The sequence below is a fragment of the Chinchilla lanigera genome, unplaced genomic scaffold (assembly GCF_000276665.1).
Source record: "Chinchilla lanigera isolate Chin_1 unplaced genomic scaffold, ChiLan1.0 scaffold00008, whole genome shotgun sequence".
NCBI lineage: Eukaryota > Metazoa > Chordata > Mammalia > Rodentia > Chinchillidae > Chinchilla > Chinchilla lanigera.
In genome coordinates, this window is record NW_004955409.1 from 7,963,454 (window position 1) to 7,976,368 (window position 12,915).

General features: G+C 47.7%; 1 protein-coding gene across 1 annotated transcript in view; it reads left to right on the forward strand.

Moving 5' to 3' along the window:
- The window catches only part of Slc30a4 (solute carrier family 30 (zinc transporter), member 4), a gene marked incomplete at its 5' end in the record, with an annotated part of 28,147 nt that continues 15,232 nt past the window's right edge, over window positions 1–12,915 (forward strand). Inside the window, 2 exon segments of the mRNA XM_005377147.2 lie at window positions 1–78; window positions 6,329–6,475. Of these exon segments, the coding sequence (XP_005377204.2) occupies window positions 1–78; window positions 6,329–6,475 (225 nt within the window).

The window sequence follows — 12,915 nt, forward strand, 5'->3', positions numbered from 1 at the left end:
TGCGACAGCGGCGCGTGCGGACCCGGCTGACGCTCGCCGCCGCGCTCTACCTGCTCTTCATGGTCGGCGAGCTCGTAGGTGAGCCGCGCAGCCCGCCCGCGCGCGCCCCGGGCGGACGCCGCTAGCAGGCGCTGACCGCAGGCTGGGGTCGGGCCTCTGGGGTTCCAAAGTGCAGGGCCAGCCCGCGTGCGTTGTAAACGTCGGCCTGATAACAGATTTATCTTCCACTTCTCCGAACAGCCGGCCGTCAGTCAGAGACGGTCACGTTGTATTCGTGATGTGCCGGGTAACTTCTCTCTCTTTAAACAGATCTGATAAAACGCCACGTGCATTTTTGCCCTGTTTAAAATAGATGATTCTTATCGCCGGGCATGTTGGCACACGCCTGTTATCCCAGCACTCAGGAGGCTGAGGCGGGAGCATCACCTTGAGTTAAGAGGCCAGCCTGAACTATATGTAGCAAGACCCTGGCCCCGAAAAACATTATTCTGAAATGACTTAAACTCATAGGATTTTACGCTGTTGCTAAAGGTTATTTGAGTGCCTGCTCCACCTTTTTCACATAGGGGGATTTTGTTTTCTTTTCCTGAATCAGGGTCTTGTATGTAGTTCAGCCTGCCCTTGAACTCACTGTGTAGCCCAGGTGGGCCTGAAGCTCATGGGCAACCTTACTGCCTCAGCCTCTTGAGTGCCGGATTCACAGGCTTGCACCTCCACTGCTTTGAAGTGATAGTGAAGCAGGGTGGTAGCCGCTTCTCCTGAGCTGCGTCTCCGATGAACCGTCCTGAGGACAGAAGCTGTAGTCCACATTGAAAACGCTTGGCTTGAAGGTACGGGTAGAAAGATGACAGCATTTCCTGTCTCATTCCCTGCCGCTCCACACCGGCGTTTTCTCAGGACCCCCGGCCCCTCCCTGCTCCAAAGAACTTAGTGGTTGCTACCTCTACCTCAGCGGCTCTCAAACGTCCTGACCTCACCGTGGTGAGGAGTGCACTTCCCGTTGCAGTTTGTGTAGGCATTTGTGTGTAAATGCGTGTGAGCACACGTGTACAGGCATGTGTGTAACTGAAGCATGTGTTGAGATGGGTTCTCCTATTTTGCAGTTGTGCCCACCCACTAAAGTCATCTCATAGGTCACTTTACATGAATTGCCTTTCGAAAATCTCTTGGTTGACACCCTCCCCTTTTTTTTGAGACAGGGTCTCACAGTGTAACCCACACTGGCCTCCAGCTAGCTTGTGGAGATCCTCCTGCCTCAGCCTCCCAAGTGCTGGGATTACAGGCATGGGCCACCACGCCTAGCTGTGGTTTTTGAATTTAAAATTTGAAGGTTAAGGAACCACATTAATCATAGTTTTGTCTCTTCATATCAGCTTATAGTTTATATCACCTAAGTAAAAGTCACTTAGATATAAATGGTCTAGCCTGGGCTGTGTAGAGGTTGGAACCAGCCTGGATTACACGGTCTCAAAACAATCAAAAGCAAGGACATAATTGGCTTGATTTCACGTTGCCAAAATGTCTAATGTGAATGTTGTGTGAAAGCCACCGTGTGTATTTCCTGTGAGATACCAACTTTGTGTTCGGGTGTGGGGACGTCTTCTCAAATAGTACAGCGGTGACAGCACTCAGGTAAGCACTAAGAACATCCACAGTGTTGTATGGATGTGAAGTGTCTTCAGAGCACTTAGCAGTGAAGCATCTGTGTAGGAAGTGTGGCATCATAAAAAGTGATGCAATTTAAAGATCTAAAAGAGGAAAGAGACCTGATTTTGAATCTTGGCTTTGCCGCTAAACTTGCCCTGAAACCTTGAACAAGGTCTAGTTTTTTTCCTTCCACTCAGCGAGGGGTTTTGTTTTGGTATTTTGGAGTCAGGCTCTTGCTGTGTAGTCCAGATTGGCCACTGTGTGGCCTAGGCTGGCCTTGAACTCGGGGCAGTCCTCCTGCCTCAGCCTAGGATTACAATCATGCTCCACTGCACCCGGCTCAGCAAGCAGTTTAAATCCCTGAGAGCTGTGCTGCATGACGCAGATACAGAGTGGGAAACACAGCTGTTTCGCTGCCTGAATCATTAAATGGAAGAGGGCACTCTAATGCATAAACCCATGACTGAGTTTAAAGTTCAGAGTATCCTAAGTGCTGTAAAGGAAAAGAATAAGGCACTGCACTGTAACACCGTCACAGTTGGACGTTGCTCATCCCTGGGCCAGGTACATTTGAACCATAAAGGGCCCAGAAGGGTTATTCAGGCGAAGAGAATAACATGTACAAAGGTCCCTAAAGCCTTCTGTTCATTAAAATTAACTGGAAAGGCCAGTGTGGTTGGAATGCAGTAAGCAGGAGGAGCAGATATGCCATCTTGATCGGCCACACTGGGTGAATGTAGTTTTCATTCAGAATGCAGGGGGAGCCTACCATGTTGATGCACACCTGTGATCCCAGCACTTGGGAGGCTGAGGCAGAAGGGTCACTGAGTTGGAGGCCAGCTTGCACTACAAAGCAAGACCTTTTCTTAAAAAACTAATAAAAAGAATACAAGGGGAAGCCAGTTTTAAGCAGGAGAACATGATGGAATTTAGTCTTTTAGATTACTCTGGTTAGGGCCGGGGATATAGCTCAGCAGCACAAGCGCCCACCTGGCAAGTGCAAGGTCCTGAGTTCGATTCCCAGTACCCAAAACAAACAAACAAAACCAAGTAGATTACTTGGTTGTTAAGCCGTAAGTCGGGTGTGGTGGTGAACACTTGTAAAATCATCACTCAGAAGGCTGAGGCAGGAGGATCACTATGAGATTGAGGCCAGCCTGGAGGACATAGTGAGACCCCTATAGTGTCTCAGAAGACAAAGAAGGAAGATTACTGTGTCTGTCATGTGGGGAGTGGATTCAAGGGTGCAGGAGTGAAAACAAACTCACAATGATCCAGACAAGGGACACAGAGCAGAAGAGATGTAGAGAAGGGCCTAGCGGGGGGTCAGTCTGGGGGACACGCGGTGGGGCCCTCACCCGCGCTGGCTGCACGGGAAGGCGTCAGTATGTGGGAAGATAAGGCAGCAACATCCGGGCGTGGGCCGGCTTGTTTGGGACGCATCGGTGTGTGCGTGTGCATGTGTGCGTGCATGCACATGTGCGTGAGAGGAGGATGGCACAGGGGATGCCCAGTGGGCTGTGCAGTGTGACAGGTGCGTCTGTGGCTCAGAAGAGAAATCGAAGTAATGGCAGACGAGGGCGTGAGGCCGCAGGCAGGGAGAAGTCACCCGGGAGCCCCAGTCCTGCGGGCCAGAGGCGAGCAGGTGTCCCGGAGTCCAGAGGGGTGCAGCAGTTCCCCAAGATCCTCGGTTTCACTTCCTGTGGTTTTGTTTCTTATGTCACTTAACCACAGCCAACCACAAAGTTCTAAGTGGAATCTTCCAGAAAGAATCCGTGAAGTTGAAGTTGCACGCTCTTCTGGGTATTGTGGTGCAGTCTCCCGCTGCCGTGGCCCGCCCTGCCCGGGCGTGAGTCATTCGCTGCCAGCTGTCTCCCGGCCAGGTGCACATGGTAAACTTTGTCCCAGGTGTGTGTGGATGAGAAGAAGCGCTGTGCGTGGGGCTTGGTGCGGCCCTGGGCTGCGGGCAGCTGCCGGGCTCCTGGGTGTGTCCCTGGAGCAGCGTGGGGTCAGCTGGCACCCAAGTGGGAGAGCAGGGAAGCTCTAAAGCAGTCTGATCGGATGAGAACTGATTTGATTTTATAACTCATTTACATTGCGAATGTAAATACAGTCTCCTAAGAAAGTCGGCAGATTAAACCCATGCATCTAATTGTGCTCTATCCCAAAGCCTCCCTTAAACTGCAATGAAAGGATGTGGAAGAGGAGAAGAAAGTGCGAATCCACACAAGTGGGAAAGCCTGGTAGAGAGACTGGCTCCGTGGTGAGTCAAGGGCAGCCTCAGAACAAAGGGGCGAGAGCTCCCTGACCTCACAGACCCAGGGCCCCCAGCCTGAGCTGTGGCTGGGAACCAGGAGCGGGCTCCCGAGCTCAGAGTCGTGGCACATGTGTCAAAGCACCGTGCGTGGGGCCACCCCAGTAGTCGGATCCCCTGGCCGGCGAGAGCTGGGCGCCTGCGGGCTCCCCTGCTCAGGCGTTCCCGACTGGAGGAGCTGAGTGGGCTCCTGTGAGCGCGTGAAGACGGATCTGGAGCAAGGAAAGCTCCTTAGACCCTGCTTAGGGACCAGGCCGCTCTGGTGACAGAACTGTCCTCAGAGAGAGCCGTGCCTCCGGGAAGTTAGAAGGGGCTGCGGCACAAGCACTGCAGGGCGGAGAGCTCTGAACAGGAACTTAGTAGAACTTCCGTACCCTCATGGGAAAGCTAGGAGATGAACTAAAGTGCCCCCAGAATAGAGCAAAAAGATAGATAATACAGAAAAGTAAAAAAAACCATGAAGTTTAAAATCAAATACAGCAGTCCCTGCCTATCCACGAGGGATGAGGTATTTCCAGCATCCTGGTGAAGCCTGGAGCCGTGGGTCATACCAGACCCCAGTGCGTATGGTCCTGGTCTGTGTTCTGGTGCTGACGCAGATACCGCAGACTCAGGAATGGCTTACTTGGCTCAGAAAGTCACGGTCAGGCAGCTGCATCTGGCAGAGTGTGTGTATGTGTGTGTGCGTGTGTGCGTGTGTGTGTGTGTGTGTGTGTGTGTGTGTGTTTTGAGCCAGGGTCTTGCTATGTAGTTTGGGCTAGCCTTGAACTCACTGTGTAGTCCAAGCTGCCTTCAAGCTCTGGCACAATCCTCCTGCCTCAGCTTCTCAAGTACTAGAGTTACAGGCATGCAACACTGTGCCCGGCAGGAGAGGTCTCTGCAGAATCCCAGGCCATTCCAGGCATCCTTAGGTCTCACCTCTTGTCTTCTTCTCACTTACTTATTGAGATGAGGTCTTTCTATGTCATTCAGGCTGGCCTTGAACTCCTGTGTAGCCTAGGCTGGCCTCAAACTTGTAGCAATCCTTCTGCCTCAGCCTCCCCAGTGCTGGGATTACAAGTGCATGCCACCACAGCCAGTTTCTGTTTTTATAAAGCCATTGAATCAGGGCCCCACCTTTATGGCCTCCTTTAATCTTAACTCCCAAAGGTCAGATTAAGTTTCCATTCTGTTCCTACTCACGGTGCAGATTAATTTTAACGTGCGTTCTGGCAGGAACATGGGAACATCGCACATTAATACAGTGTTTTCCTGTCTGCTGCCAGCTATCAGAACAAGATTTCTAAGAACCACCTTTGCTCCTATTTGGAAGAACAAGTTGCTGTCCCCATCCAAGAAAATCAGTTTTTATCTTTTGCACTGAACTAAGGCACCCAGGTCCCATTTGTGGGTTTCTTCAGCTTTATTTCACATCCTGACCCTCCTGAACAAGTGAACACATCCTGTCCTTCAGCTTTGTGGAGGTGTTTAGATACTATGGTTATTAATTCACTAATCGTAGGACTCATAGAGCAGTAGAAATAGAATTGGGTTGAGCAAAAGCTGCAGTGCCAAATCATCCCTTTTCAGTTTGTTGCCAGGTCAGCAGTTCTTAAATTTTTTGTTTTGAGACAGCATCTTGCTGAGTTGCCCAGGCTGGGCTCCTACCTGAGATTCTCCTGCCTCAGCTTCCTGAGAAGCTGTGATTACAGGCTTTCCCCACTGCACCCAGGATGGATCTTAGCTTTTGGGAGAATCTGTTAGTAGAAAATGAACATTCTCGCCAGAAATTTGTCCAGGAGGCCCTCCATACCCACGGGTTCCCCAGCTCTGCATTCAACCACCTGTGCGCTGGACGTGTTTGACATAAAAATTGCACCTGCACTAACTGCAGACTTTGTGTTGTTCCTGAGCAAGGCAGTGTAATTATTTATAAAGCCTTTGTGTTGTTACAAGGTGTTACAGGTAATGAGAGGGGATTTAAAGTGTAAATGTGGGAGGACCCGTGTAGGTTACCCGTGAATACTGCACTGTGCCGTTTTATATAAGGGATTTGAGCGAGTAGAGATTTTGATACCAGGGACAGCCCTGGAGCCAGTCCCTGAAAGGCACCAGAGGGCGCCGCGCACACCAGCTTTCCATAAGCTTTCAGAACGCTGCGACTTAGCTGTAACGGGATAGACTTGGATCCCAGACACAAGGATATTGTATTCCAGTTCAGTGAAGGATGTTGTATTCTGGTTGGTGAAGGATGTTGTATTCCTTCACAAGGAATACAGACACAAGGATGTTGTATTCCGGTTGGTGAAGGATGTTGTATTCCAGTTCGGTGCTCATCCATTTGTTGCACGAACTTGAACTTGAACCTCTCCCTCCCCCTCCCCGAAGGTGGCTACATCGCCAACAGCCTGGCGGTCATGACAGATGCGCTGCACATGCTGACCGACCTCAGCGCCATCGTGCTCACCCTGCTCGCGCTGTGGCTGTCTTCCAAGTCGCCTACGAGGAGATTCACCTTCGGATTCCACCGCTTAGGTGGGTAACTGGCGTCTCATGGGTATACACTATCGCCCGGACTGAAGCCTTTCAGTGGTATCTTGTTTAACGAAGCAAATGAGAATAGATAAATGAGATTTATTCCAAAAAATGTATCTTCAGAGTTTATCCCAGTCAGTTAAACAGGCTGCACAAAGGAAGTTGATTATGTGGTGATCATTAACTTTTAAATGTTACTTCTTGTGTCCCGAAGGTATCATCATATAAAAAGTTTGCTTTTAGTTTATTGAACCAAGTGAAACCACCTGGGTTTAACTTATTAATGAGTGTTAATCTCCCTTTCATGTTAGGAGTTTCAATCAAAGCTCTGAAACTTAGATTTTAAACCTAGATTTTTAACCTCTCACACTGTGTCTGCCCTTCACTGTGTGAACAGGATTCTGCAAGGGCATTTGTTTTTATTTGCCTGTTTTGAGCAGATAGTAGTGTCCAGTACGGGTTCAAATCCTACATTGGTGTCTGCACAGCTCTGCTTCTTGTTATTACTGTACTTCTGACTTTGTACCTTTTTTTTTTTTTTTTTTTGGTCTTTTTGAGACAGGGTCTCGCTATGCGGTGCAAGCTGGCCTTGAGCTCACCTTGTAGCCCAGGCTGGTCTTGAACTCGCAATGATCCTCCTGCCTCAGCCTCCTGAGTGCTGGGATCACAGTTGTGCACCACCGCGCCCAGCCTTATTTTGAAAATTTGTACAAAACAATTACCTGAGCTATTGTATCAGTGTCAGGTGACCAGGTATCACTTACATGGAACCCAGCAGTCGGCATTTGCTTGACACTGAGCAAAACCTGTCTCACTGAACAGCTGGTGTTTATTTTACAGGGACCCTAACCCACCTCACATCCACCCGCTCCCTTGCTGTGTCTTAGCCTGCTCTCCACTCCGCCCCGGGCCTTCTCCACTGAGCGAGTCTGCCGCTGCAGAGCTCGTCTTCATCCCTCAGTAGCAAGTGGTGCCTGAGAACCTCTCGGTTATCTGGCTGGAAAGTTGTCTGTCCTCCCACCCCTCAGCAACCTTAGCTCTCCTGTCTGTCTGTCTGTCTGTCTATCTATCTACCAATCTGTCTATCTATCATTCACGGGCAGCATTTTGCTGTGCAGTTCAGGCTGTCCTTGAATTCACCTTGTAGCCCAGGCTGGCCTCAAACTGATGACGATCCTCCTGCCTCAGCCTCCTGAATGCTGGGATCACAGGTGTGCTCCACCACGGCCGTCGAACCTCCTTGATCCCCTAAGTGAGCTTGTCTTAGCGCCTGCATAATGCACATGGACGTGTTTCTAAAAGAAACCCGCTACTTCGCATATACTTTACAGTCGTCTGTTTCACCAGTAACGATGGGATTTTTTAAGCAACTTTAAATTTATTTTCATATGTTAATTTGTAGTGATTTAAGCATCTGTAATTAAAATCTGAAACTTGGTGTCATGGATGGGAATTTGGAGCCTAATAAAACCCGTGGAACTGGCCCTCCGGGAAAAGGCAACAGTAGAACATAGAAGGTGCCGTGCTTTTAAGTTAGAGTTTGTAATCGTCCCGGTTCCTTTAAGTATCAGAACGTGACCAAACAGGAGCCAAGGAGGCCCCCGAAGCAGAAACGGGGAACCTTGACTCGCCGCACCCCAGGACGGTCGCAGGCTCCTTGACTTCCATCCCAGAGAAGGAGTTTTCAGGGTGCATCATTGAGGAACAAGAGGGTTTGGCAGACGGAATTTTAAAAGTGCACGTGCGGAGAGGTAGATTGCGGGCCCTCCAGGAAGAGCAAAGGCAGCCGATGGCCTTGGGCCGGGTATTTACAGGCAGTCATCTCGGGGGCAAATCCAAAGCCCTGCAGATTCGTTCATAGATGAGAGGCTCTTTCTGCAGGAGAGGGTGGTGGCCCATTCGCCGTGACAGTGACAGCCGTCCAGGACGTAGCAGTATCCCCACCATGGGAAGTGACAGCCGTCCAGGACGTAGCGGTATCCCCGCCATGGGAAGTGACAGCCGTCCAGGACGTAGCGGTATCCCCGCCATGGGAAGTGACAGCCGTCCAGGACATAGCGGTATCCCCACCATGGGAAGTGACAGCCGTCCAGGACGTAGCGGTATCCCTGCCATTTACCTGTGAACAGGGCTGGTCTGTGCACAGGTGGAAAAGACCCCTTTGCAGGTAAAACAAGGTGCCCTGGCCCAGTTGTGTCATCAGAGACTTCAAGAATTTTGGGGTATGTGTGTCCCACGCTGGCAATTTTTAACTAAAAGTTCTGTTTTAAAATTATAATTTTTTTTCCTTGCTTCGTTTCCTCCTGTTTTATTTTTTTGTAGCCTACCTCATGTTTTCCTTAAAAGTACTGAGTTCTGAGTCCCAGTGCATGTCAGCATTTACTTCTGTCTTTCTGAGAGTCTGTAAAGATAAAAATAAAGAAGTACCGAAACACCAGAGAGAATCAACCAGATGGCTGGGTCACAGGGAATACAAAGTTTCCAGAAATCCTTGGAAGTTGGAAAGTGGATTAAAGTGAGTTCACAGAAATGAGCCAAGATGCCACAGCCCAGAACACGCCATCAGCTGGAACCTCGCTGCGAGGTGTGAGGTGCAAGGGTGGTGCTGTGGGCGGAGAGGATAATTTAGCCACCGTGGAGGCGTAGAGGAGAGTGGAGGGTGGGTGGATGTGGCGCAGGAGAGCAGCCTCGAGTCCAGGAGGGCTGCACCTGTGCGGTGCAGGACTGAGGGTTTTAGATTTGATATTAACGTGAGGCGGGCCCTGAAACAGCCCAGGTACACTGCATCGGGTCACTGCGCCCTAGCACCATCTGTCTCAGTTCTAAGGACAGCTAGGGGTCTGAGGTTGGCCACGGTGTTCTTGCCATACATGGGCCAGGCCCTTGGTGTTGCCAGAAACAGGCCTTCCACGGAGACTTAATGAACAATTATGTGAAGATTGACTAATGTCAGTGGTCGAGGGGATCAGAATAGAATGTATGTGTGGACTTGAAAGGGGCCTTCAAGGTGCTGTAGGGGTGAGGAGGGAATACAGTATTCTTTAAGTCACAGCAAGCAGTTAGTCATCTATAGGGATGTGTAGTTTACAGGGGGGGCGCTCATGATCTACCACAGACTCCTTGCCCGGCTGCAGCATGGCCTCTACAGAAACAAGTGTGGAACAGCAACCATTCCCCGGGGAACGGTATCAACCCACAGAGCTCCAAAGGTGGCTCAGAGGGGGACGGGGAGAGGGACTTGGGGCTGAGCTCAGGAGACAAATGGGGTGACTTGAAACGGGAAGCCATTCCGAATGTCTCCACGCTGCCCTGCCTCCCTTCCGGCCACATCTCACTGAGGCCTGTGTCCTCCTCCAGCTAGAACACCAAGTAGTTTGTCTGGGAAGAAACAGAATGGAATATTTGGGAAAAGCTGAGTCGTGGATCCACTAACGTATGTTATTTCTACTGGAAGTGAAGGTTCTACAGGCTTACAGCCTGCTTCCCACCCAACCACCCTAAACGAATGCGCTTGTCCTCCGGGGCCCGGTGCTGCACTCCTGTCGGTGACCCTTTAATTCCCTCGCAATCTTCAGCATTTCTCTTGTGCCTTAAAGGGTGGCTTCCCTGTCCTCCTGCACTGCCAGGAATCTCGGAGCACATGAGAACCAGCAGCAGGAAAGTAACCAAACTGAACTAACAGAAAAATTAGACCTTAGGAAGGGAGAGAGAGTGTAACAGAAGAAAAGCATTCTCAGGATAATAATGCACTAAAATATTTTGAAAAAGAAACAAAAAGCTGTTTGAAATTAAAATACTGCTAAATTTTTAAAAGATCCTTCTCTTTGACTGGAAGAATATAGTCAAGAAAGTCTCCCAGAATATAGATGCTATGGAAACAGAACATAAAAGTTAGAAAGTGTAAAAGAGTAATCTTTGGAGTCGAAAGGCCTGCTGTTAGGAACCTCAGAAAATGGAACCTCAAAATTAAGATAGAGTACAGTTCTGATATTTCTTTGTTGGTTTTCTGTCTAGTTGATCTGTCTTTTTGTGACAGTGGGGTATTGAGATCCCCCAATACAATTGTATTAGTGCTTATTTGATTTTGCATGTCCATTAGTATTTGTTTTATATAATTGGATGCACTGGCATTTGATGCATATATATTTATGATTGCTATCTCTTCCTCTTAGATTGTTCCCTTTACAAGGATCTAGTGACCTTCTTAGTCTTTCTTAATCAGTCTTGGCTTGCAATCTACTTCGTCTGCAAATAGAATAGCTGCCCCTGCTTTTTTCCAGATTCCTGTCATACAGAGTATTGTTTTCCATTCTTTGACTCTCAATCTATGAGTTTCTTTTTGAATTAAATGTGTTTCTTGTATGCAACATATTGTTGGATCTTGATTCTTGATCCATTCTGCCAGTCTGTTTCTTTTGATTGGTGAATTGAGACCATTTACATTGTGGTTATAATTGATATGTATTGAATTATCCTTATGTTCTTTTCCTGTTGTTGGGTCCCTTTTTTAACCCCCTCTGTTTGTTTGCTTTGCCTGGTGGATTCCTTCTGCTGGGGTTCATGTAGCTGTAGTCCTCATTATCTCTTTGTAGAATGTCCTTCACAGCATTTTGGAGGGTTGGTTTGGCAGTCATGAATGTCCTCAGGTATTCTTTGTCATGGAAGTATCTTATTTCTCCATCAATTTTGAAAGATAGTTTTGCAGGACATGTCAATCTGGGCTGGAGGCTATTTTCTATTAGTGCTTGAAATACTTCACTTCAAGCTGTCCTTCACTTGAAGGTTTGTGTTGAGATGTCTGCTGTGATTCTAATGGTCTTTCCTTTATAGGTGATTTGTTTCTTTTCTCTTTTAATATTCTGTTCTTGTGTTGAATTTCTGGAATCCTGATTATTATATGTGGGGGGGTAGTTTTTTTATCATGGCTAATGGAGTTCTATATGTTCACTTATCTGTATGTCAAATTCATTTTCCATGCTTGGGAAGTTTTCTGCTATTACTGTTTTGTTCTGTTTTGTTTTGTTTTGTTTTGTTTTGTTTGAGACAGTGTCTCACTATGTAGTGCAGACTGGCCTTGAACTTGCTTATATAGCCCATGCTGGCCCTGAAGTCATGGCTGTCCTCCTGAGTGGTGGCGTTACAGGTTATGCCACCACATCCAGTGCTCCTGTTACTTCTGTGAAAAGGTTTTCTTTTTTTCTGGTTTGCACTGTCTCTTGCTTTTTCATTGACTCTGATCATTCTTCTTTGCATCATCTAGCAGCTGTTGGATTGATTTCTCATGGACCTTTACTATTTTTAAGGAGTCTTTCTTTTGATGATTGAGAACTGCAATCCTGTCTTCCATAGCTGGAATTCTGTCCTCACATTGGCTCATTCTGCTGTGTATACTTTCAGTGGAATTTTTAATCTTTTGGATATCTGTTTGAAACTGTTCCATGGATTCCATTTCTTTCCTATGTTGGGTGTTCATGGTTTCCATCATTTTCCTAGATTCTCCTATTAAATGTTTTTATCAATATCTGCTCTAGAGTCACTGACCCTGTCTTTCATTATGGTCGCCATCTCTATAGATACCTGAGAAATTATTTCTGATTTGAGTTTTTTTAGAGCCTCATTCATCTGCTTTGTTACTTCTGCTTTTACCACTTCAGAGAGTCCAGGTGGGTGGCTTTGAAATTGTTCCACCTCACTGCCCGCTAGGTTTGCCTTTGGTGAACTGGAAGTCTGGGGTTACATCTTGCTTAAGTGTGTTCTTACTGTTTTTTTCTTTTAGTTTAATTCCAGGGTTGGTGCTTGTAAATTGCTTATGGCAGGCAGCTTCATTGCTAGTATTTAGAATCCTGAGGAAATGACTACTTCTCAGAGATGTGTTCTAGGTGCAGCTGGCTTTTGGGTTTTGAGTCTGTTGCAAGATCCTACGTCTTCAGTTTGTTGGAGGTGAGAAGTTGCTGCCTACTTGGCCCAGCCCCTGGTTCTTTGGCACTGGCCTATAGATTATTTATGACCCTTAGGCAGTCTCAGTCTTGGCATACCAGGAGGAACAACTGATTAGAACAGTTGTGCCACCTTGGTTAAAGTAGCACAGTCAGCAGTAACAATAGCATCAAACACGTCCTAGAAAGTGACAAGCTGTGGTAACTGTTAATTTGCCACCTTTAACTGTATGAACTATATTTGTAGTTATATAACAAAATCTAAAACAAACCAGAAAATTGTATACAGTAAATACGCCCTCAATACCCTCTAGGGAGAAAATTTAAAAGAGATTGGGGGGAAAATCGAGAAACAGAAGGAGAGGGAGAGATGAGACGCAAGGCTGAAGGACAGAGGAGGATTACATGAACTTTGGGAAACTGGTAAAGAAAACAGGAGTGAAAGAGAGGAAGGAAAAGTAAAAACAAGAACAGAACAACAGCAAAAGGAAACTAGAAACAGTG